At 40.5% G+C, this 25,070-nt stretch overlaps 1 protein-coding gene across 1 annotated transcript in view; it reads left to right on the top strand.

Moving 5' to 3' along the window:
• Positions 1-25,070, top strand: part of ATP11C (ATPase, class VI, type 11C) — a 106,476-nt gene that overhangs the window by 67,071 nt on the left and 14,335 nt on the right. The window contains 7 exon segments of the mRNA XM_006881898.1: positions 3,756-3,930; positions 6,169-6,271; positions 7,460-7,605; positions 12,125-12,184; positions 19,121-19,248; positions 20,075-20,210; positions 22,303-22,368. Coding sequence (XP_006881960.1) covers positions 3,756-3,930; positions 6,169-6,271; positions 7,460-7,605; positions 12,125-12,184; positions 19,121-19,248; positions 20,075-20,210; positions 22,303-22,368 — 814 coding nt within the window.

Genomic DNA, 25,070 nt, shown 5'->3' with positions numbered 1-25,070 from the left:
GCGGGGTAGGCTTGGTTTTGCCTACGAAAGAATGGTCCATTTTTGTGTAATTTTTCATTCTCTGCAGATGTTTCATGCTTGTAAATTAAAACCTTCCCTGAGGACCTGCTTAATATAGTCTATTTGAGATGATTAGGCATTTTCCATCTTCTCCTCTTAAAAGAAAATCCTCCAAATCTTGAAGTTTAGAAAAGTAGTTGAATTTCTGAATGTTCTGGACCTAGATGTTTTGCATTGATATCCTGTCATAGTCCATGATAATAAGAAAAATTGCTCCTCTCTAGTCTCTTAAATTGGAGTCTCTTAAGAGTTTCTATGCATTTTGAAGTTCTGGAGCCACTTTGTGTGGAGACTATCATCCCCTAGAATTCCAGTGGGGACAGATGGGTGACGCGGTAGGAAAGGTAGGCACGTACGTACTTGTGCTTGTGAAATAGTTCACGACAGATTAGAAAATTAACACAAGCAGGCCAGTGCTTACAGTGCTTACTGAATACTCTGTCTCTGGCATAAATTTGAAAAGAAGGCAGCGCTGTGGAGTTGGAAGGGATAGAAGATGGTGGTCATACCTAAGCAGTATCTTTCATGTGGGGAAAAACGTTAGTAAATAAGCATAAATAAGCCTACAAAACTACTAGAAACCCAGTCTTTGAAGTACTGCTGATACATGGCCACCTTCCATTGGATTTCTGAGGCTGTAAAGGGTCTTCTCTTTCTCACTCGGAGCTTCTCCTCCCGTGTGACCTACAGCCTCTGTAAACCTGTCAAGTTCCTACAGTACAGTCTATGGAGTGAGAGCAGTTTATTTCTTACTTCCTGTTGGGCAAGAGTCAACCTTGTCCAGACCACCTACTTGCCTTTATCTTGTTGTTGAGTCGGATCTGACCCACAGCTGACCCTCCAGCAGGTTGTCAGATACGGTTAATCACACGGGAGGAAATTGCCCATCCTTCTCCCGTGAAGCAACTGGTGAATTCGAGCTGTGTGCCTCTGGGATTGCAGCACAGCTTCTTATCACTAGGCCACCAGCACTCCCAAATATACTTTGCTTCTATAAAAACTCCCTAACCTGATATATTTAGAATGTAAATATTTTCCTTTACTACCCTCGCCCCCTCCCAATTGCCAGTCACATCAGATATTTCTTTAGTGTCAAGAAATCTACTTGCGTTCATTTAAGGGTAGCAAGGAACAGCAATATAAAAGTCATCAGTTATTTTGTATTAAGGTATTATCTTTTTTAACCATTGATTAAACTGCTCCTCTTAGAGAAATCTCTCTGACATTCCAGCCATTCCCTTTGCCTAAAAGAAATGTATTTCAACCACTGACCCTCTAAGACTCGGACTGTTTTCCTCTGGGGTACGTTACAAGTGGACAGCTCAACTGACCAACATCAGGGCACTTTAACAATCAGATCCCACAGATGTTTTCTAAACCCGATTGCCTGAGGCCATCCTGAAATAAGATGACTTCTTGTGTCTTGCTCAGATCAAGACTAAGACTAAGCAATGCTTTTTCCAGGCACAACAGGGGTCCCCTCCCTCCACCCCATCAGGTATATGTACCTTTATCTGAGCCATAAGCAATTTCATGTCCCCTTCTAGAATACCACAGGTTGCGTCTGGACTAACCCCAAAGGACCCTAGGCAATATTTACTACTTCTTGATTACAAGCTTTGGCGGCACTGTGGTTAAGGCTAAACCAAAAGGTTAGAAGCCTGAACCCCAGTCCTTGGGAGAAAGATGAGACGGTCTGCTTCTGCAAAGATGTACAGCCCTGGAGGCTTGGTCCGAGTCGGAACCAACTAGAGCAAGTATACACTTGTTCCAGGCACAATAGTAAGTGCTTTAGAAAATGCTGCTCGTTTAATCTGTACAGGAATTCATTAAAGCCCTCTTATTTTCTCCATTTTGTTGTTGTTGGGTGCTCTGTGAGCGACAGACCTGAACCCTGCCCTATCTGGTGCCTTCCTCATCATCTTTGACCCACTTGAGCCCAGTGCTGCAGTTCATAGGGAAGCTGAAGCTAAGAGACGGGAAGCAGTTTACTTGAGATCACGTAACTAGTGAGGGGGGAACGAGTCTACCCAGTTCCAGGGTTCATACTTATCTGTCCCCATCCCTGAGGTTTAACAGGCTTTAAAATGAAAACTCCAGAGTATAAGGTTCTGAAAAGCAAATAGTGGGAGTGGTTGCGATGCCTGTGGTGATAACATGCCTCTGAATTGTATACTTTGAAATAGTGAATTTTTACATATTGTATTTATATTGTAATATTGTCTGTTTTACCACAGCTAAAAAAAAATACTGCACATTCTTGAGGGTTTCCGTAGTTCTCTAAAATTGATCCTAATTATCCCAAGCGACTCGACGGCACATAACAACAACAACAATTATTATTCTTATAGTTGTTACTGTTCTGATTCTTAGATAACAATGAGAGTAAGCAGATTTTTATTAACTGTGATAAATCTTTTCCCCTTTAGTTATTAAATCATGCTTATTTGTATCTTGCTTGTCCATTCTACAGCTCTGGGAACACTTTTTTAAAAGCCAGAGCTTTAAAAAACCAAAACGTAGAAAAACCTTCCTCGCTGTACCAGATCATCCCATCTTTGGGAGTTGGGCACAGTCTTTTTTTCAATTACACAGACTTCAGACCTAGAATCACTTTAACCAGCTACAGCTTTGCACCCAAGCCTCCTTCATGTCCCCGTTTCTCAAAGCCAATGCGCCACATCACTTCCTAGCACCACGTCCCTCGTATCTCTTAAACCCCTCTGCCTGATGAAGGATCCTTAAATAAACCTCAGCTCTCCTCAGAAACCATGGCTGTTTCTCCCATTTTCACACAAGCAGGTCAAAGCAGAGGTCTAAATCCACCTTTTCAACCTGATTGCCGACTGCACCGCTCTAGCAGTTTGCTTTTCTGACCTCTTTTTACCCTGTCTTTCCGAGCTGGAGAGTTCACAGCACTGCCATTTTGATCGGGAGCTAAGCATTTAACCCCTGTACCACCATGGCTCCTCCTTGAATCACCTGGAGAAGTTTAAAATCACACCTGTGGCCAAACCCTGGCCCAGCTACTCTTGAGTTACTTGATGTGGGCAGAGATGCCAGAGCTGGGCATTTTGTAAAGCTGTCCAGAGAGCTCAGGTTGAGAACCAGTGAAAATGGCAGTGCTTGCCAGTACTTTATCCTTCGTGTGAATTATGTACGGTGCTGTTTCTTTACGGAGCCTACGTCAGTATTGTATGGGGTTTCTTGAACATCATGTCTATCAGGCAGCCCATTACATTTGAGAAGCCATGTTCTATTAATCGGTTCTGTCCCTTAGTCAAAAATATTTTAGCAAATGGTCGCTTTTAATTTATTTACCCCAAAATCATTTTTCGCGTTTCCTGTGTTGCTAAGACATTTTCATATTGATGTCTTTTCTTCATACCAGAGTTTGATCCATAATTTCCAGATTTGTCTTTGTATTCCTGTTCGACCTCCTTTATTTTTATTTTTATATCAGTTAGAGCTCAGTCATCTCCATGGGCAGCTTGGGTCCTAGAGATGTCATTGAAAGTCTCAGTTGTGCCATTGCTTGAGGTAACTACTTTCTTAGAATCTACAGGTTAAGAGATCAGATTGTTGACTCTTTCTTCTGAAACTCATCCTTTTTTCGTTTTAAAAAGGAAATAAAGCAGGGCTCTAAACACAAACATATAATGGATTTAACTACAGCTTTTTCTTTTTCTTTTCAGAGCATGGACAGAGCACCAGGAATATGGATTAATCATTGATGGCTCCACATTGTCACTCATATTGAATTCTAGTCAAGACTCTAGCTCAAACAACTACAAAAACATTTTCCTACAAATTTGTATGAAGTGCACGGCAGTGCTCTGCTGCCGGATGGCACCCTTACAAAAAGCCCAGGTAACTATGGATTTATGTTAATGTTCCACTCTGGGTTCTTATATAGACATATGTCCAAATAGTCAAGGGTATCTGTTTATATATGAGTGACTGTTGACACCTAATCTTGTCGTCCTTGGCTTCTTTCTCTTTGTTGTCAAACTTGGGCATCAATTTGAATTTAAAGTTAGGTTTCACCTTATTGTCTGCCCAAACCCGGCTACTCAGTAACTCACCTTCCCAACTGCTAGTTGAGCACTTGGTGCCTGCTGTCTCCGTTCCTCTGCCCCCGACTCCCCTATTACATTAGCCCCGTGCCTTCTTTTTTCTCATCTTACCCTGAAGGCTGACTTGTCTTGCGTTCTCCACTGCATTTGATGGTACCAATTAGATCTTTCTTGAAACTCTCCTCCCTTGGTTTCTGTGACAGCTCAAGCTTCGGACTTTTTTTCTTCTTTGGCAACCCAGCGTCGTTTTCTTTTCTTTTTTTATCACCTTTCTTTTCTCTAACTGCTGGCGTTCTCTAGGTTTGGGTCATCCATCCTATTCTTTACTATGACGATGCTCTGTGTCTGGATTAGCACGTTCACGTCTTTGAGCCTCGTTGATATATCTCTGACTGGAACTCCGTCTTAACATTCAGCCTCATACTTCTCGCTGCCTATTAGATCATTTCACGTGGCTTTCCCACTGTCATGAAATTGTAGTATCCAAAACACATCTTCCCATTTTCTTCCTTCAGGCTAGTAGTTTGTTTCTCCCCGTATCCTCATTATTTCTGTTACCAGGGCCATTTTTTCATTTGTTCCCAGCCTTTCAAAACTACCTTTGACCCCTCTCTTCTTCCTTATTCCATGTAAAGTCACCAAGTCCTGTTGATATCCTGCCTTTTGTCATAGCTTGCATTTTGATACCAGCTTTTCAGCTCTGTCATTGCCAGCCTAGTCCGATTCCTTATGATTTAGCAGACATTTTTCTTCTGTTTTTAATCTCCCTGCTGGTCTTCCAGCTTTCACCCTTGCCCTAGAATCTCTTTTCCCACACTGCCAGGTTCACTGTATTACAACACTAGTGCTTCTATCATTTCTCGCTCAGACACCTTCTGTGGTCACCTAGTTCCTAAGATGAAAGATGGTAGTTGGAGATCATTCTCTTGGACTTTACCACATATGTACATGCTTTGTGTCCATTCCAAACTGCTCTCAAGTCACCCCAACCATGGAGACCATATGTGTGTCAGAGAAGAACTGTGCTCTCTTTGTAATAGAAAACCCTCCCCCCTCTTCTGGTTTCTTCACTTTGTGTCCCTTCACTATGGTGTAACCCAAGTCCACTTAACAAAGCTTTTCTCATGTTTTCATGTTTCCTCATTTGGACTCCTCCTGACCTAACAAAAAACTTAACTCGGGATATAATCCAAGGTTCCAGGGCCACTTTCTATACACAGTATTTTTCAACTCCTCTACCCTGTATGATGCAGGAGAGCGCAAGGTTCTGATTCGTCGTCACTAAGCCCTGTTGACATCCTGCCTTTTGTCATAACTTTCATTTGATATCAGCTTTGAAAATCTCTCTTTTCCAGCCTGGTCCAATTCCATATGATTTAACAGACTTCCTCCTCTGTGCCCCCCCCCCCCCGCCAATCTCCCTGCTGGTCTTCCAGCTTTCACCCTTCCCCTAGAATCTCTTTTCCCACACCGCCAAGTCAAGTTCATGTCATTAAAACACTAGTGTTTCCATAACATTACGCAGCAGGAAATGAACTAAAGATTAATAGATAGCCAGATGGAAGCAAGACTTTAACAAGAAATAAACTAGACAATTGAGAATCAAGGTACACCTATATTGAGGAAAACCACCAGGGAGGGAGGGACAGGTGAACAAAAGTACTGTTCTGACTTCCCACGTTTCTTCCAGCGGCTCTGTACTCGCCACCCCAAATTGTTTCTGGCCTTCATTGGAAAACGTTCAACTGACTTGAAAAGACATATGAAGCAGTAACAAAAGTGTGGCATGTGTTGTTCGTTAATATAATTAATAAGCCAGGCTTTTGCTAATTCACACAAGCACAGAACCAGAAACAAGTAATGGTTGTGGTCCTCTGTGTCTGCGAATCCTTGACTGTGGGATATACGTGCATAAATGACCCATTTGAAAGGCCTCCATTTACAGGTGTGAATGAGTCATAAACTCCACATGTGGTCCATTCGCAGGTTCTGCTTTGACCTTCTCTATACTTCTTTTGTATTTAATGTTTAGATTGTCAGAATGGTGAAGAATTTAAAAGGCAGTCCAATAACACTGTCGATAGGTGATGGTGCCAATGATGTTAGTATGATCTTGGAATCCCATGTGGGCATAGGTAAGAAACATCTTCTGAGATGATAGCTGAAACCTTTCAGTATTGTTTTAGGTAGAACGGCCTTGTATTCTAGAGAGATTGTTTTGGTTGCTCCTCCTGAACTTTAATTTGGGGATGATAATTGTCAGTCGAATGGAGGGCCTCATCTGATCATGAAACAAGTCTATCCAGAGGGCCTGCACATATAGCAGGACTGGGAGAGGGGCTAGTTTCATATTGACCAAGTAAAAGTGAATTTCCCAAACGTGCTGGCAGCACAATTGATTGTTTAGCTCTCACTTTCACAGCATGCATGAAATTGTATTGATTTTCCTCTCTCGGTCAGAATACCTGCTTATGTTGCTGCACTGTATCTTTTGAGATATTTAATTCTTTGGGACTGAGCAGTGCTAATTGGTTGTCTGGTTTTCCACAGAACAACATTTGTGGGTGGTTTGGGTTGTAGTGATGACTTTATATGTTTAAATGCAACAACAGCTTTTCACCACTGCACCATTTTTAGGCAATAAACCTAACACCCCTGTACTTTGTTCTCAAGTGGAATGGAGAGATAGGAGATTAGAATCTTAAGACTCATTTTGCTGCTGTTTGAATTCACAATGCCCCACCCCCCGCCCCGTCTCAAAGTTGCCCTATTGGTTGCAGACCTCTGAACTTGTACTCATTATAATTATCTGGTGTGGAAATGGTCTAAAGCTACATGAGTTTATGAAATACTTTGGCTGTGCTACTTAGAGTTTCATTCAGTGAAAAGATTTTGGATTTTGTCATCTTTTCATTGTAACTATTCAATTTTGAGTTCCTAGGACATAAATCCCAGGTCTTTGAGTTGCTTTAATATAGCGTGTAAGCCTGTGGTAGTGCACAATTAATTACTTCCTACATAGCTTAAAAATGTCTTTTGAGTTTAATTTTTCTCCCTCTAGATAATTTTCACCTTGTGTTGAGTAAAATAATGGTTCTATCTCATTGTTTCATGTTATGTTATAAATGCATACTTGCGGATTAAACTTAATTTTATATTTTACTAGAAAATTTAGGTATTTCTTTAAAGAAAGAACTTTAAAAAAAAGGTAAGGTATAAAGTTGAATTGTAATGCTTAAGCAAGTGTAGTATCCTAAAATAAAAATTCCAAGGGTTGCTTATTCTAGAAAATACTGACCCTAAAGAGATATTCTTCTTTTAAGGTATTAAAGGCAAAGAAGGTCGCCAAGCAGCCAGGAATAGTGACTATGCTGTTCCTAAGTTTAAACATTTGAAAAAACTGCTATTGGCTCATGGGCATCTGTACTATGTGAGAATAGCACACCTTGTACAGTATTTCTTCTATAAGGTATGTGACAAAATTTGGTAATTTAACTGATGGTAAATTCAGCAGTATCTCGCTCAACATAATTTCTGTTGTTTTCCATCCCTCTTCCTCCTCCTCAATCTTTGTTTTTCTTTTGTCTCAGTGGTGAAATTTAATGTATCAAAATGCCCCATACAAATGAAATTATATGTAGTCTTTTGCACCTGGTTTTTGTCACTTAACATACATTTCATTTAGTTTTAATAATTTGGGGTTTTTTGGTTTATTGTGGTTGTTTGGGTCATTTTTTTGTTAATTGTGGTTGAGAGCCTGCACAGGAGAACATAAGCCTACTCAACAGTTTCTCTGTATACAAGTCTGTGACATTGTTTTCATTCTTTGAGTTGCAACCATTATCCTCTTTTCTGAGTTGTTCCTCCCTCATTAACATAATATCAGTGCCACTGCCCACTAAGATTTCTGCCTGACCTTCTGACTTGCTCTTCTCAGCTTGAAGCCATAAAGATAGATCTTAAAAGAGCACAAGGCTAAAGGCACACATTTCATACTAATTAAGCTAAACTAATTAGTAGGGAGCTCTAGTGGTGAGAGGTTGCATTGCAATCTCAAAGACTCAGGGTTAGAATCCCCCAGTTGCTTCTTGGGAGCTAATTTGCCACTGAAAACCCATTGGAGGGTCATCTGTGAGTCAGTTCTGACTGTGCCGCACACAACAATGACGTCTGGTTCATTAAGGACGCTAAAGGGTATTTTTTTCTATAGTTACTGCCTCAGCGCAATTGTTTTGAGGTGCATCCACTTTTCATGACTTCTTAGTCTAGGGTCTGAAAATTTTAAATTTTGTTTTATATTTCCCCCCATTTGATCATGATTATTTTTTAGAAACTTTGATCAAAATGTTCAGTAAGGGTAGCTGGACACTATCCAGTCTGGTCTTATGGCAATGGTGAGAGTTTTCAGTGAGGCAGTTAGCCACACATTATTTCCTCTTCCCATGTCTCACTCTTCTTCTGTTCTAGGCAAATACAGACCCGTTTTTGTGCCTAGTAGAATTTCCCATAAAGATTTGCCATAGAGATCTTCCTTGTAATCTGGCCCTGCTGCTCCAAGGCTTGGTTTGCCTCTTTAGGTTTTGGCCTGCAATTCATGCATCTGCCACCAGATGGAAGGAATGTTCTGTTAAGACAGAACAAAGACAAACATTAAAAAGATTAATGTGGACTGGTGGTCAATAGTTTGGGGGATTATGTGTGTAAGTAATGCACTCTGTCTTTATTAAGGTCTCTAGCCCATTATCATCTCAGTTGTTGATGTAGTAGTAGTAGTCCTTTTAGACTTTTATCCTGAGATCTTTGCCAATATTTTCAACCTTCTTAGTTTGAACTAGGAAGAAGAACATAGGGAACTCTAATGGTAAAGAGTTGCACTGCCAACCAAAAGGAAGATTGTTCGAATCCACCAGCTGCTCCATAGGAGAAAGATGAGCAGTCTCCTCCCACATGATTTACAGCCTCTGAAAACCCTCTGGAGAGTCAGCTATGAGTTGATTCTGACTTGAGGGCACGTAACAACATGAATAGATAAAAAGTTTGCCAATTTTACCTTTGTTCAGTGTGTAGTTCAGTGACTTTTATTGCATTCACTATGTTGTACAACCATCACCATTGTGTATTTATATAACATTTTCATCACTTCAAAAACTGAGGGGTTTGGAGGGCAGGGGGATGGCCAAGAGCAGAAACAGAATGAGCAGACAGTGAATGCTGCAGAGACTGGATGGGGAGGATGAGCCTGGGAAACATGGAGATAAGTACAGGATAGGTGTTCAGAATGAGGCGAGTCTCAGTAGGTTCTTGGTGACATGGTTCTTGATGGAAGTCATAGATCGATAAAAACTATATAAAACATGATGTATAGAAATGGTCATATAAATTGTACAGAAATGAACACTGTATACAAATGATTGCATAAAACACAGTGTAGATGAAGGAAATAAAATGTATATGAATGAGTGCATATAAACCAATTAAAAATTCTTTTAAAAGGAGAAAACAAATGTCGTACTGCCTTGCAAAATAATCTACCAACGACCCAACCTGTCACTTTAAAGTACACCTGACCCAGTCAATGATATTTTCAATTGCTTCACAACACGTATAAGTTGAATAATGAAACAGAAAGCCTAAAGAATTGATGCCTTTGAATGTGGCATATTGAATATGCCGTCGACTGCCCAAAGAACAAACTTGTTCAATCATCGTGCTCCTTAGAAGCAAGGATGGGAAGACTTCATGAGACATACTTAGGACATGTTATCAAAAGGTGATCCGACAGAGTGTGGAAACCATCGTACAACATCGCTCATATCACACACACAAGCAAGATCCTGTTGAAGATTATCCAGAAACGACTGCAACAGTACATTGACCAAGAACTACCAGAAATGCAGACTAGGTTTAGAAGAGACTGTGGCACTAGAGACGTTATCATCAATGTCAGATGGATCTTGGCAGAAAGCAACGAGTACCAGAGGGAGCATGTCTTGTCTGTGTTTCATTGACTACGCAAAGGCATTTGTCTGTATGGATCACAACAAAATGTAGTAAACCTTGAGGATAATGGGAATCACAGAACACTTGATTGTACTTTTGTGGAACCTGTACTTGGACCAGGACGCAGTCCTCAGAACAGAGCAAGAAGACACTGCATGGTTCAAAATCAGGAAGTGAATATATCAGGGATGCATCTTGTCTCCATACCTTTTCAGTCTATAAGCAGAACAGATCATTGGGGAAGCTGGGCTTTATGAGGAAGAATGTGACCTCAGGATTGGAGGAAGACTCACCAGCAACATATGATGTGCAGATGACACAACCTTGCTTGCTGAAACTGAGGTGGAGCTGAATAACTTGCAGCAGAAGGTCAAGGACTGTAGTCTTCAATATGGACTGAAGCTCTACATCAAGAAGACAGAGATTCTCACCACTGGGCCAATTGTCAGCACCGTGTTGGATGGAGAAGAGATTGAGGTGGTTAACAATTACAGCTTGCTTGGCTCTACAATCAACACTCTTGGCACCAACCATCAGGAAATCAAAAGATGAATTGCAGTAGGTAAATCTGCTGTCAGGGACTTTTCCAGAGTACTGAGAAGCAATGATGTCAGTCTAGAGACTGTGATGTACCTGATCCAGGCCATGGTCTTCGCAGTTACTTGCTATGCATCTAAAGAGCTGGGCAATGACTAAGGATGACAGAAGAATTGATGGTGCTGGAGAAGAGTCTTTGGGATTGCAGTGCAGCTTCTTACCACTAGGCCACCTGAGCTCCTTGGAGAAGAGTCTTCTTGAACATTCCGTGGACCTCCAAGGAAAGCAATAGGTCTGTCATGGAGAGGATGAAGCCAGGTTTCTCCTGGGAGGTTAGGATTTTGAAGCTCTCTCTCACATATTTTGAGTGTGTGGCCTGAAGGGACCGATCGTTGGAAGATATCATGCTCGGAAGGGTGGTGGGACAGCACAGGAGAGGAAGACCTCGAATGAGATGGATTGACACAGTAACTGGGACAATGGACAGAGGTGTCTCAGAGTCAGTGAGACCGGCTCAGGACAGGGCAGGCTTCAGAGCTATTGTACATAGATAGGGTCGCTATGAGTTGCAGGCAACTTGACAGCACATAACGACAACAATATCAGGAGGGACTATCCTCTACTATCAAGCTTAGTAGACGGGTCAGTGAAAAAGAGTAAGACCCTAAATGAGATGGATTGACACAGTGACTGCAACAGTGGGCTCACACAGAGCAACAGTTGTGAATGTAGCACAAAACCAGACAGCATTTTGTTTTATTGTTAGCCATGAGGTAGAACCAACTCGAGGGCACTTAACGACAGCAGCAGTTTTACCTGAAGACACTAAATTAAGTATTTTATAGTCACATTTACTGGGTTTTATTGCCATACAAATTCTCAGCTTGTATTTTTTTATCAGCTTGTTTATAGTGTTCAGCAATTAACTAAATCCCAGAAGTGAAGGAAGTTTATGTGTTTTATTTTTTGTCACCCATAGTATTATCTTTGCGTGTAGTAGGTGTTCAATAACTACATGCTAATTATTTGATGAGATAGTAATAAAGGCATTGGTTGATGGCAGTTGTTTATACTATCAGTAACATAATAGATTGTAATCTCCTGAATCTTGGTATTAACTACCTTTGAAATATAAATTTGCACAATTATATAAATCTCTTTTATAAGGATTTTGCAAATATAATTGGCATTTAAGGTACAATACCATTAGCTGTTCATATTGGATGAGAGCATTTCTTCCCTGTGATAAAAATAGCAAGAGATTCTCATAAAGCAATCTTTTTCTACCTAGTTAGAGCAAGTGTTGGTCTTAATAAGACTTACTCTTACAAATTTTGAGCAGTTTTCTTATACCTTTGGAATAGAGATTTATTGCATCCTGGCACTTTAAGGTTCTCTTTTAAATAGCTCACTAAATTAAAATATTAACACTTTTTCTTACCTTTTTCCAGAACCTTTGTTTCATTTTGCCACAATTTTTGTACCAGTTCTTCTGTGGATTTTCACAACAGGTTTGTTTATCAAATTACTTTTTATATTATGGTCTATATTTACTTTGAATAAATGACATTTTATTTATTAGATTGTAGGCATTAGAGAAGTAAGACAATTTTCCAAAAAGAAAATTGTTTGATTTGGTTTGGGGTTCAACAGATGATTGTCTGTGCCTGGGTTTTGTCAATAACATAGCTTTCTTATAATTTGTTTCTTTTCGAAAGTTAATTGGTACATCTTCTTGTAATTGAGATGCCTTTAAAAAGAATGTTGGGGTTTTTTCCCAAATAACCATTCATGCACATGCTGTTGTGCAACACCAGTTACACAAGGTCCACAATCTATACAATATCTGATCGTTTATTCATTTCACATTGTCCTTCCCTTTACCCATCCCAGTAAGTGCTCATTGTCTATCAGTTCATTTTCTAGATCCCCCCCCCACCCCCTTTTCCTCCCTGGTAACCATATTAGATTGATTTCTCTGTATGTAAATAATGGATGGATTTGTTTCTCCATCCTTTTATAGCAGTGGTCTTACACAGTATTTGTTTTTAAGTGTTGTATAGTACTCCATCATGTGAATGTGCCACAGTTTATCCATTTGTTTGTTATTGGACACGGGTTGTTTCAATTTCTTTGCTATTGTGTAAAAGCTACAGTAAACATCAGTGTTCGTGGCAGAGCTCTTATTTCTAAAAAGACTTTTTACATTTTACATGTTTTTCCTTTTTATCAATGTGTAGAATATTTTTCAAAATGTCCTAAAATATGATAGCTCAATATTTCACTAAATAAAATTCCCTTACATGTCTCAGGTTGGAGACATGTTTTATTTGGGAGTTTTGGGTTACTTGAAGAAACTCTAAATTTTTTGCCCTCTGTTGTTTCAAAATTTACTGCCTGTCAAATATACAGTATGTTAGTTTGATGCATAAACCAGATTTTACACTACTTGTAGTGGATGTATCGCTAAGTACAGAGGCTGTAATTTTTCTGACCCAGAAATCTATGAGCATTTTAGTGATCTTGCCAAGCTGTGTTATACTATCACCTCAAGTATTGACGACTCAGTTTCTAAATTTCAAAAGCACACTTTCTCATGACTTCTAATGGGTTCCCCCCCTCAGTTGTTGGCCATTTTAAACAATGTTGTATTGGTTTGTACAAAAAAATTTATAGACATCTTGTTTCATGCTCGTGCTTTATGCAGTCATGAAATACATTGTGTTTCGTTCATGTACATTATATTTTATCCAGTCATTCATATATTATATTTTACATCATTAATGACCATTGCTCTATGCCTATTATTACCCTGGCTTTTCAAGTCCCCACTGAGCCTTTTCCATTCCTTCCCTCACCCTCCACCCACCAGCCTCTGCTCTCCCAGTCATTTTTCCCCTTCTTTCTCCCTCCCCTCATTCCCTTTCTCCTTTTAAACATTTATACACATCTTACTAGTTACCATTCTGTTTTTATAATAATGGTCTTAGGCAGTATTTCTCCTTATGTGATGGAGTTATTGCACTCAGCATCGTGCTCTCTAGACTCTTCTAGGTGGTAATTTAAGAACTTGTTCCATATTGCTGCACAGTATTACATTGTATGAATGTACCACAGTTTCTCAATCCATTCATTTGTTGATGGGCATCTGGGCTGTTTCCATTTTCTTGCTCTTGTGAATAACACTGCTATGAACATATGTATACATTACTCTTCCTAATGGAGAATAATTTTCTTTTTCTTGAACATACCTCTTTGCTGTTTGTTATGCTGCCTTTGACATCATCAGTGTTGTGTCATCAGCCTCAGTGAAGCTGACTATGCCCTAGTTAGCCATTCACCAGCTGATGCAATGCCACTAACGTTCTTATATTCAAGACTAACAGCGCAGGAGGGGAAGACCCTCTATGAGATGGATTGATTCGGTGACTGGGGTAATCGGGATGGGTGTGTCAGAGGCGGTGTGGTTGGCGCAGGATAGAGCAGGGTTTAGGGCTGTTGTGCATAGGGTCGCTATGAGTCGCAAATGACTCGACGGCACATAACAACAACAACAACAACAATAGTATTAACTGTTGTGTCATTGTTATGTGTTGTTGAGTTGCCTGCAACTCATAGCGACCCTGTGTAGAGTTCAGATCTACTGTTCATAGGGTCGCTATGAGTTGTACCTGACTCAATGACACCTAACAATAAGAAAAAAATATATAAATATATAAATGTTGTTATGTGCCATTGAGTTGCCTGTGACTTATAGCAACCCTGTGTACAACAGCTCGGGACCAGTCTCACTGACTCCAACACACCTAATCCCATTGCCCCAGTTACTAAATCAGTCCCTCTCATCTGGGGTCTTCCTCTCCTTTGCTGTCCCTCCACCTTTCCAAGCATGATGTCCTTCTCCAAGGACTGGTCCCTCCCTCCTGGCCTCAAAATTCTTGCCTCCAGGGAGAAACTTGGTTTCACCCTCTCCGAGACCTGTTTGTTCTCCTGGCTAGAGAAGATTTTATAAATTCTGATGATGTATAAAAGTCAATTTTCTTAAACATTGAAATTGTCATTGACCAAAATTTTACCAGTCCTTCACTTATTGAATGAAAGCAAATATTAAAAATACACTTTAATTTTTCTTCCTTGCCTAATATGTAGAAAAGTACTAGAGAGAAGTTAACCTGTTTGAGTTGAAGCCTTTGCCTTATTTTCCAAGACTTTTGTTGTTTTCTTATCTTTTGAAAAGGTTGTTTGTGCTTAATAGTGGTATGGCAAAAGAAAGAACTTTTGGCTTAGGAAGCCTACTGAGATTCACTCTCAGTGCTGTCCTAGGCTTATTTAGCTTACGTGCTCAGGTATCCGTTTGAGTGGGTTTGGTGTTTAATTCCTTTAACAAATATGTCTGGAGCTCCTACTACATACCAGACATAGATTCTAGGTGTTACGGATAAAACAGGAATCTAAACCAACTCCTTTACCTTTATGGAACTTGCACGTAGTGAGAGGAGAGACAGACCACATGGAGGGGAAAGTCATTAATGTTGGGCACTGATCTGGTCTCTGAAGGGAGCACTAATTATAAAGTGGCTGGTGGAGGGGCTGCTTCTCTCTCTGGGATGATCTGGTAGTTCTTGCTGATGCGGTGGCTTCTGGGCAGAGACTCAGAGGAGATGAGGGACTGAGCTCTGCAAACATCTTAGAGGAAAATCAAACGAGGTCAAATGAAGGCTTGCTTCTTTGAGATGTGAGGCATCTTTTATTTTGTGCCTGGTTAGATCGTAACGTGGATGGATTGTAGTGGCCTTTATTCAAAATCTTTTTGGAGCCCATGCTGGTGGTCAGCCTTTTTCAACCCAGGATTGTATCCCGTGTTTTCTGCAACCCTGGAAATTGGAGCGCATTCTAGGGAGGATGAAGATGTGGGGTTGGGACGTAAAGACCTTAAGCACAAAAGCACCTCTTCTTTGAACATAGCTAGGCTGATACTTTTGACAACATTTGTGACAGGTCCAACAAGAAACAGTATTATCAGCGAAAACCTGTTTGTTTGAGGGGAAGATCTGTGCCCTTTTAATTATGCATCTATGAATTAGCTTTATCTCACATGTACCTTCAAATGATATAATAGAACAAAAGTAGATTGATGCCTCTTTTACTTGAGTGAAATTCTGGACTAAATTATACAGCAGTCAGTCGGAGTTTGGGATTTTGGTTTGTTTTTTCAGTTTTCTCTTTAGTGATAATAAGTAGGTTCCAGTGGAAATGTGATATTGTGTGCCATGGACGAGTTCCCTCCTCTGAGACTTAAAAGGAATATAGTGCCTTCCCCCCTCCTTTTAATTCTCTGAAATATTTTTGCTGAGTTTAAGTCATTGTTTACAGAAAGCATGTGGGAAGCGCTTTCATATTCTGTATATAGCTGTATTTTTCACTGCACTGAGAACGTTGCATGTATTATCTCTTATCTCTACCACAGGTAAGAGTTATGGTCCCACCTCTCGCTCCTGCCAGTTCTCTGTCCATACACCAATCTGCTTCCACCTTCAGAATTTTCATTCCTTGGGGGACAGAGGATGAAGCATTATTCTGTCCCCAGTCCTTCACACTGTAGATGCACAGCAAATGTTGGAGAGTGAATTAATGCTCCGTTCAAATCATCCCTGACTTTTCTAGTCAAAGATTTTTTTAGAACTCCTATGATGACAGAATTGAACCTTTTGTAGCCATTGATGTAAAATACTTGGGATACTAATCTAAAGCCCGATTCAGATGCATTTCATTATAAGCAATCTGTGCATAAAGGATAGCATTTATTCAGCGCACAGATAATGGTTGTGTGGACCATGTCCAGCCCTGCATAGGTCAATACTGTACTCCATCAGTGCTTTCATCAAAATAAGGCTCACAGAAGACACCCCCCACGAGGGAAGGTTTACAGTGGCCAGGTTAAATCGCTCCCCAACGATTCAGGATCACTTCCGAGAGCTCTGGTGGCCTTGTCCAGAGGAAGTTGCAGTGCTAACCCAAAGGCTGCATCCCTTAGCTGTCAAATCCACCAGCTGCTCCCAGGGAGAGAGGTGGGCAGTCTCCTCACCTGTGATTCACCACCTCTGAGAACCCACTGGAGGGTTCGCTCTGAGTCGTTTCCATCTTGACGGCACTGAGTGAGGGAGCATAGCTCCAGATTTCTTAACACTTCCAGATTCTGTTCTGCGAGCTCCAAACGGACAGAGCTCTCAGCTAAAGATCACTAGCAAAATACCAGTAGTTGAATCCATTTTGATTTCTTACCTCATGCCAGAGGAAGAACACACAGCAGGGAGAATAATGGGGCCTTGCAGAAAGAGGATGCTAGAAAAGACGAGGTGACTTGCGGGCAGGTTTACGAGACTGAGAGTTTATTCCTGATTGGTCACTTGTGGGAAATGAGGGTCATTTTCTAATGGGGTTAGTTCAGTTTTACCCATGAGGAGTGAAGAGCACAAAGAGACGAACTAAGGCTGTAATCAGTTGATAAAGAAGGACTAGTCACTCCTATTACCAGGATAGAGTATTTGAATGTTTTTATATTTGAACAAAGTTCCTGTTTTGTTTATGTTCATATGTAATTAAAAACTCACCTTGTTTCGTCACAGTCACAGCATGGTGTTAATCTGATGCTGCTGGCGTGCTGCCGGACATCGTTTGGCTCCGTAGAAGGCCTAGCTTGTACCAGGACAGCTCCTGGTTCTAGAGGGCTGCTTTGCTTTTTCTGAAGAAACAGCAGCAAGAAAATGGACACAAATTCTTGCCTTCATAGAGCTTTAATTTCAGTGGGAAGAGACAAGTAGTGAACCTATTAAAGTTACTGTGTAAATGAAAGTGGTTAGTGCTGTCGGGGGGGGTGGATAATAATGGGGATAGATCGTGTTCATGACAGAAGGAGTGACAGTTTCAATCAGAGTTGGTCTCATGGAGAACAAAACATTTGAGCAGAGATTGGAAAGAAATGAGGGAGTATGCGATGCACCGAGTAAAGAAGATGCGTCAGGCAGAGGGACCAGCCAGTGCAAAAAAGGTTCTAAGGCAAGAGCATGTCTGGCCTGCTTGTAAGAGACATTGTTGTGCCTGGAGTTCAGTGAGGCAGGAGAGTAGTTAGAGATGAGGGCGAGAGAAGTGCAGTTGGGTGGGACCTTACAGCTACCACATTGAAAGAGCATTTTCCTTTCTTAACTTTCAGAGTCACAGACTCCATTGGAGAGTTTGAACAGAACTCTGACACAATTTGACTTCTCTTTTAATAGGACAACTTGGCCGTCATGTTGAGAATGAACAGTGGTGGCTGCACAAAGACCTTGATTCTGTCAGTGCAGGTGCTGAGAAGGGAACCGATTCGAAATAGATTTTTAATCTCGTATATTAGCTTTGGTGTTTGAAGAAGAGAGGAGGCGAGGAAGTTTCCAAGATGTTGGTCCTTAGTAACTGGAAAGATTTAGTTGCTGTTTCCTAAGATAAGACTTAAAGAGAAGCAAGTTTGAAATAAAGGCAGGCCTAGAGATACTCCATTTGAGGCATGTTAATTTAAGACACTTGAGTAAATGTCAGGTGGGCAGCTAGCTATAAGAGTTTATGAGTTGAGGGCAGGACTGGTCTGATGATTATAGAGGCTTGGGAATTGTCAGTGAGCAGATACTGTTAAGACCATAGGACTGGATCAGAGCGTAAGCATTAGGAAAAGTCATTCCAGAAGATTTCCTGAGTGGTACCAAGCACCAGTAGGTACTTGGGTTGTAAAAATTGGAGTGCTACCCTCTATAACAAGGAACATAGGACAAAGCATATTTTGAGTAAATGTTAATGAGTTTGAGTTTAGACTTGGTTGAAGGTGCTGTGAGACAGCTGGTAGCAGGAAGTTGGAAACTGATCTGGCGCACTGGGAAGTCCCAGTACCAAGAAGAGTGGAAAGTCTTACCCACACATAGACATTTAACTCATTTTTCTCAGTGCAGTTGATTTATCCGTAATAAATGGCCACGTTCAGAATTCCAGATGTAGCATGGAAAGGTGATGGTGATATTTGAAACCATCAAAAGTATTTTGGAAATTGTGACACAGACTCACAGCTACCTATATTTATTTTCTTTGAAGGGCTGGTTCCTGCCTCAAACTTATTTGGCCTCTTTCACTGACAAATCTTTTGGAATTGTTAGTGAAGATTTATTTGAAGCTGTTAGTAATAAAGCTTATAGCATCTAAACATTCTGAATAAAATCTTATTAGAAAGGAGGGTCTGTTAATATGATGCATCTTCGTAATCGCTGCCAGGGTGACTTTATTTGCAAAGTTCTATTGGCTGTCACACAAAGCAAGAATGAAACATTTGTTTGAATTCCAACTTTCCGTTCACCTAAATGTCCTCTTGCAGATGTTTGTGATCGTACATTTCTTTCTTTGTTTCCTGTTGTTTTTCGTATCAGCCACTGTATGATGCTGCTTATCTTACAATGTACAATATCTGCTTCACCTCCTTACCCATCCTGGCCTACAGTCTACTGGAACAGCACATCAACATTGACACATTGACCTCAGACCCCCGATTGTATATGTAAGTAGCAAATAGCATCCAAAGCTCCTCTGAATTTCCAAGTGGTGGGTTTTATTTCATCATCTGTACGTGGAGAAGACACAGGAACGTGACGTCATCCCCTAGCAGTGAGTTCTGTACTTGAGGTCACAGTCTCTAGCCCCCAAAATTCAAAAGTATGTTGTCATACAATTCCGAGAGTCTTGCTAACTTTGAAAAAAACACAAAGCTCTTTGCTCCTTTCAAACACGGACCCCCACCTGGAATAGATCGAGAACTCTGGCGGCTTAGTGATAAAGAGTTGTGCTGCCGCCCTACAAGCATGTGGTTCCAATCCACTAGGTGCTCTGCTCTAGAAAGATGGGCAGTCTCCTCCCGTGTGATTTCCAGCCTCTGAAAACCACTGGAGGGGTAGCTGGGAAGCCCTTCCAGCACAGAGTGCCTTCCAATTGTGAGAACCTTTATGATTTAGAAATGGGAATAATGATAATACTTCTCATCTGTAGTTTTTATGTAGATAAAAATTGATAATGCCAAAAAAAATTTTAATAATTAGATAATGCACACAAGACCCTTCACTCTGTTCTGGGCAACAAAAGAAGGACTCATTAAATGGAAGCTCTTATGGTTTACGATAGTGTGGTCAGTGGCCAGAGTTTGAACTTAACAGCTTTTTGATCGTTTACTTACTCTTGTACGTTGGTCAGGAAGTGATTGCATGGAGATAAATCTGTCTCCGCCTTCTTCATTATAATGGGTCAACCAACCCACATACTCAACTTGGCATTTCACCTTTGACATTACCTGACATTAACCGGTATTGTATTTGTTCCCTATTTTGCAATAGGAAAATCACTGGCAATGCCATGCTCCAGTTGGGCCCCTTCTTATATTGGACATTTCTGGCTGCCTTTGAAGGAACTGTGTTCTTCTTTGGAACTTACTTTCTCTTTCAGACTTCATCCCTTGAAGACAGTGGAAAGGTAAAAAGCAAAAACAAAACAAAACGAAAACAACAAAAAAACACCCAACCTAAAAGCTGTGTCATTACATCTTTCAGTATTATAAGCCGGACTTTTTTCCACTGGCACTGAATCTGCCATGCACGTACTGGAGCAGCAATCACTTTGCAAACGGTTTTTCTAAATATATAGTGCTTAGTTTTCTCAACTTCTTTATTCCAGTAGGAACGTTGGTGTAAAAACCACTTCAGTTCTACATAACTAACTAGAGCACACACAGAACCTTGACTTGGCTGTAGGTTTTCCTAGCGTGAGTAGAGTTCCTAGGATTTCAGACTTTGGACTCTCCTGCGTTTTGCTTTAAAATCAGAAAAACCTTTTCTCACATCAAAGTGTGGTCTCACTCAGTCCCACTTCGCTGTGATCCTGCCCACTGAGAGTTGGAGGTGGGAGCTGCCATATTGATTGAGCGTTCACCTTAGAAATGAGGAAGACAGTTCTCACTAATGGTGGCAGTGGCCATGCCATTGCCTTGACTGCAACTGAACGGTCAGAGGTTCAAACCCGCCAGCTACTCTGCAGGAGATAGTTGTGGCAGTCTGCTACCATGGGAATGACAGCCTTGGAAACCAATGCAACAGTTCTACTCTGTCCTAAAGGGTCACTGTGAGCAGAAATCAACTCCGTGATGGCAGTGGGTTGGGTTTGGTACTCTGAGAGAGAATTGTTGATGTGGGACAGGTAAGGCCTTTTCCCACCACATGGCGGGAGATCAAACCCACTGCCTTGCACGTTGCTGTCACTCTGCTCTCTTTTGCTACTTATTGGGATTTTTTTATGATCATAGCGTGAAGCTAAGCTAGTGTTCCGAAAGATTTTACTGAGTACAATGACCATGTATAGAGTCTGGACCAGTGGCACCTTTTGCAGAAATAGTTTGGATAGTACTTTGAAATTGGGAACTTGACTGATTTGAGCAAAACAGAAATCTGTGTAATAGCAGTCCATCAAAATGATTAATCACAAAGTAATTTATTGATATGATAGAGGTTGAGTGGATACATGCCATAGTCTGAGTACCTTCTGGCCAGTCAATTCCACTTTGTAGGTCGGCTTTGCCCATTCATAAGATCTCTTCAGCTTTTATAACTGATGTTGTAACTCACTTTTTAATTGTATTTTCGTTTAGAAACTCTATATAGCTGGCTACTGCTTGCAAACCGTTTGCTCCCAAGTAGGCAGACCCTCTGCAGTTCTCTTGACATGACTCATTTGCTCAGCAAACTCTTCAGGTGGTGCATGGGGAGCTTCAGCCCAGCCTCTGTCCCGCTTCTCACTCCTTTTGAGTTCATAAAGCCCAAATGAATAACATTTTCCTGTATATGTCACCATCCTTCTAAGTGTTTGTTAAAATGACAGTAAGTGTAAGAACTGCTATCAGCAATTCAGCATAATAACGCCCGTGTATGATTAGATTGAATCCTTTTTTTTTTTTGCTTCTATTAACCTTATTTTTTAAAAAAATTTTAAAGCCTTTCACATTTCACTTTCTGTTTTAATGTTATGCATTCAGATCTTGACAGCGTGTGGTAAGCATATGTGCCATTCATTGCCATCGTTTGCATTTATACTTGGAATCTGCTTTTCTTTGAAGTACACATGCTGACAAGTCAAATAGTTACAGCCAAACAATTAGACTGTAGTTTATGAAACTGTGAGTCTGTTTGTGTGCAAATGTTTATATATTTGAGAGCGTTAGTTTTCAGTTCCTTATCAGAGGAAAAAGCCCATGAGACTTGAGAAAACTACCTGTCTTGGTGGGTATAGCTGTTAGTGGCCTAGATTTTTCCTGCCTTTGTCACATCAGTGAACTGCTTCTTTGATGATGCATGGAGTAATGACGTGGACCCTCCCAAACCACAGATGCAGTTCATGGAAATGTAGGGTCCCAGAAAAATCCAGCACTGTGGCCTGACCAGATATTTCCCTAAGCAAGTCATCCAAAACTCTTGGCAGTTACAAGCAGGATTAAAATTTGCCTTTTATTTTGTTTTTAAAGGGGGCTTATGCATTCATTTACATATCATGTAATTAATTGTTCAATGTCTTTCAGGTATATGGAAACTGGACGTTTGGAACCATTGTTTTTACAGTCTTAGTCTTCACAGTAACGCTAAAGGTTAGATCTTTATTTATTCAAATATATGTAACACAGTTTTAATACTCCTGTCTGATGTAAATCTCCGAATCTTTATTTTTACTGCAAGTTACTATTCAAAATGCTGTCTAAAAGCTGAGTAACATACATATAGTTCTAGAGGTTTGAGTGTCTGTTTAATATGTGTGATCTTCTTTATTTCAGAGCACGGCCTTTCTGTTGTGCTTTACTTTAAAGAATATTAGAACCTCATATTTATTTTTTAATTCTCTTCCTTCTTTCTTGCTAGTTTTAAGACTTATGTTTAAACCTTTAAAGTATGTTTTTCCATGTGAGATACTTGAATCTTTTACAAATTTCTTATCTTTTTAAGAATCCCAGAGACCAGATTTTGAGATCTTAAGACAATTATATAGGTATCTAGGAGCAAAGTGTGTATGTTAAAGAGCTTGGTTGGAAAGACATTTTATAAAACATATTTATCATTGGAGTTTACTCATCTTGGTGATGAATGCATGAAGATGTCCAGCAAGTAACAAACAGAAGAGCGACTGTGGTGGCACAATGATTAAATGCGTGACTGCTAAGTGAAAGGGGGGTGATGGGAACCCACCCCAGGAATTGGTGGTGAAAAGACCTGAGGCTGTACCTCGGATGAGTCCTCAAGATGACGCCCAAGGTGACATCTAAGAAGGACCACTGATGTTTCCTTACATCCAGGAAAACTGTGTGGAAGCTCTCCCCCTGTTGTGTGGATCTCTGAGTCAGAATTGACCTAACAACAACGTATAAGAAGGGGAGTGTTGTCAAAATCATTGACATTAACATGCAGTCATGTAATAATGTTTTGAAGTCTTGTAGAATGTATCCCATGTGTTGGGATTCATATTTTATAGTTGAAAACATAGTCAGATTCTTCTGATAATTACAATAAGAAGCAGCCTACCTATGATTAAAAAAAAAATGAATACTTCTTGACCTCTGTTTAAGACTTTAAAATGTGTTCAAAAAGTAATTGTGAATGTTCATCTCCATTTAGCCACTTATTCGTTAGGTGTCCTCAGACAAGTTACAGCACTTCTCTGGGCCTGACTTTTCTTCTGTACAATGGAAGTAAAAGCAGTTCTTCTCTCTAAGATTTTTTTGAGTGTTCAGTTGGTAAAACCTTATAAAACACTTTGAGAAGTATGGCCAGCAAAGATACCACTCCCGTTATCATAGATGCTGTTTGTTTCAAAGGATCATAATGACTTGAGATAAATTGTGTGTAATCTTTTCCTTGCATAAGCTGCAAGGCTGTAAGTGGCTTTATTGCATTCTCAAAATATCCACTTTTTTTGGAGGGTATTATTGTAACACTCTCCCTAGCAGCCTAGTGGTAGTTCAGGGCTACATTGACAATGTCATCAGCATTCTGTTTATTAACAGAGAAATTGTAACAGAGACCAGAGAACCATGGTTTCACAGCAAGTAGCAAAAATGAAACATCACTTCCCCCTGAACCTTAAATAAATGCCCATATCACCTGAACTTCTAAGCAAGCATAGTAGGCCCGTACTTTTGTTTTTAGATCACATACAAAAGACTGAAGTTCCGCAATCTGGAAAAAGGTTTAGTCTTGGCAGAAACCTAAAAGGATTATGAGATGACTGAAAATTTTATTTAATTGAGTAGGTAAGGATTTTGCAATTGGAAAGGCATACTACATAGCCTATAATTCATTGCTACAGGGTCCCATCTGTTGTGTTGAAGTGCTGTGACTCCTTTGTACAGTTAGTCTTCCCCTCATATTCTCTTTTTTCTCTCTTCCTGCTCTTCAATATGCCTACGTCTGCCAGCTAGTCATACTCCTTTTGTCATTGTCTCCCAGCTACCACTACATGACAACCCAGCCTCTTGGGTATTTCCTGCCCTTCCTCAAACAGTAAGGTGTCAACAGCTCCACACTTACTTGCCATTTAGCGTGACCAAAGCTCTATTTCTGTACTTCAGAATCTAGAGGCCTTAGAACAGAACTGGCTATTTCTCATATAGTTGTCAGTTGCAGTCTCGAAACCTATATTTGGACCAGGAAGCGGTCGTCAGAACAGAGCAAGGAAACACTGCATGGTTCACAATCAGGAAAGTAGAGTGTCAGGAATGTGTCCTGTCTCCATGCCTTTTCAGTCTATTTGGGGCAGATCATTTGAAAGGCTGGGCTTTATGAGGAGGAATGTGCTAAAACGATTGGAGGAAGACAACCTACATTATGCAGAGGACACAACCTCATATTTATATTTGCTTACTGAAACTGAGGAGGACCTGAAGTGTTTGCTGCAGAAGGTCCAGGACTGCAGTCTTCAATATAGATTGAAGAGCAACATCAAGAAGACAGTCTTACCATTGGGCCAATTGATAGCACATGATAGGTGGAGTAGAGATTGAAATTGTTAACAGTTTTAGCTTGTTCAACACTCTTGGCACCAGCGGTCAGGAATGTCTCTAGAGTGCTAAAGAGCAGTAGTGTCAGTCTAGAGACTAAGGTGCACCTGATCGAAGACATGGTCTTTGCAGATATTGGCTGTGCATCAGAGTTGCACAGAGACTAATAATGGCTGAGGAAGAATTAATGCTTGAGAGTTGTGGTGCTGGGGAAGAGTCTTGAACATACCATGGACTGGCAAGAAGACAAACAGGATTGTCTTGGAGAGGGTGACATGAAGTTGCTCCTGGGAGGCGAGGAT

The sequence above is a fragment of the Elephantulus edwardii genome, unplaced genomic scaffold (assembly GCF_000299155.1).
Source record: "Elephantulus edwardii isolate Elephantulus edwardi_28Jun2011 unplaced genomic scaffold, EleEdw1.0 scaffold00016, whole genome shotgun sequence".
Classification (NCBI taxonomy): domain Eukaryota; kingdom Metazoa; phylum Chordata; class Mammalia; order Macroscelidea; family Macroscelididae; genus Elephantulus; species Elephantulus edwardii.
The sequence above is the reverse complement of the archived record's forward strand: the minus strand, read 5'-3'. Positions and strand labels throughout refer to the sequence as shown.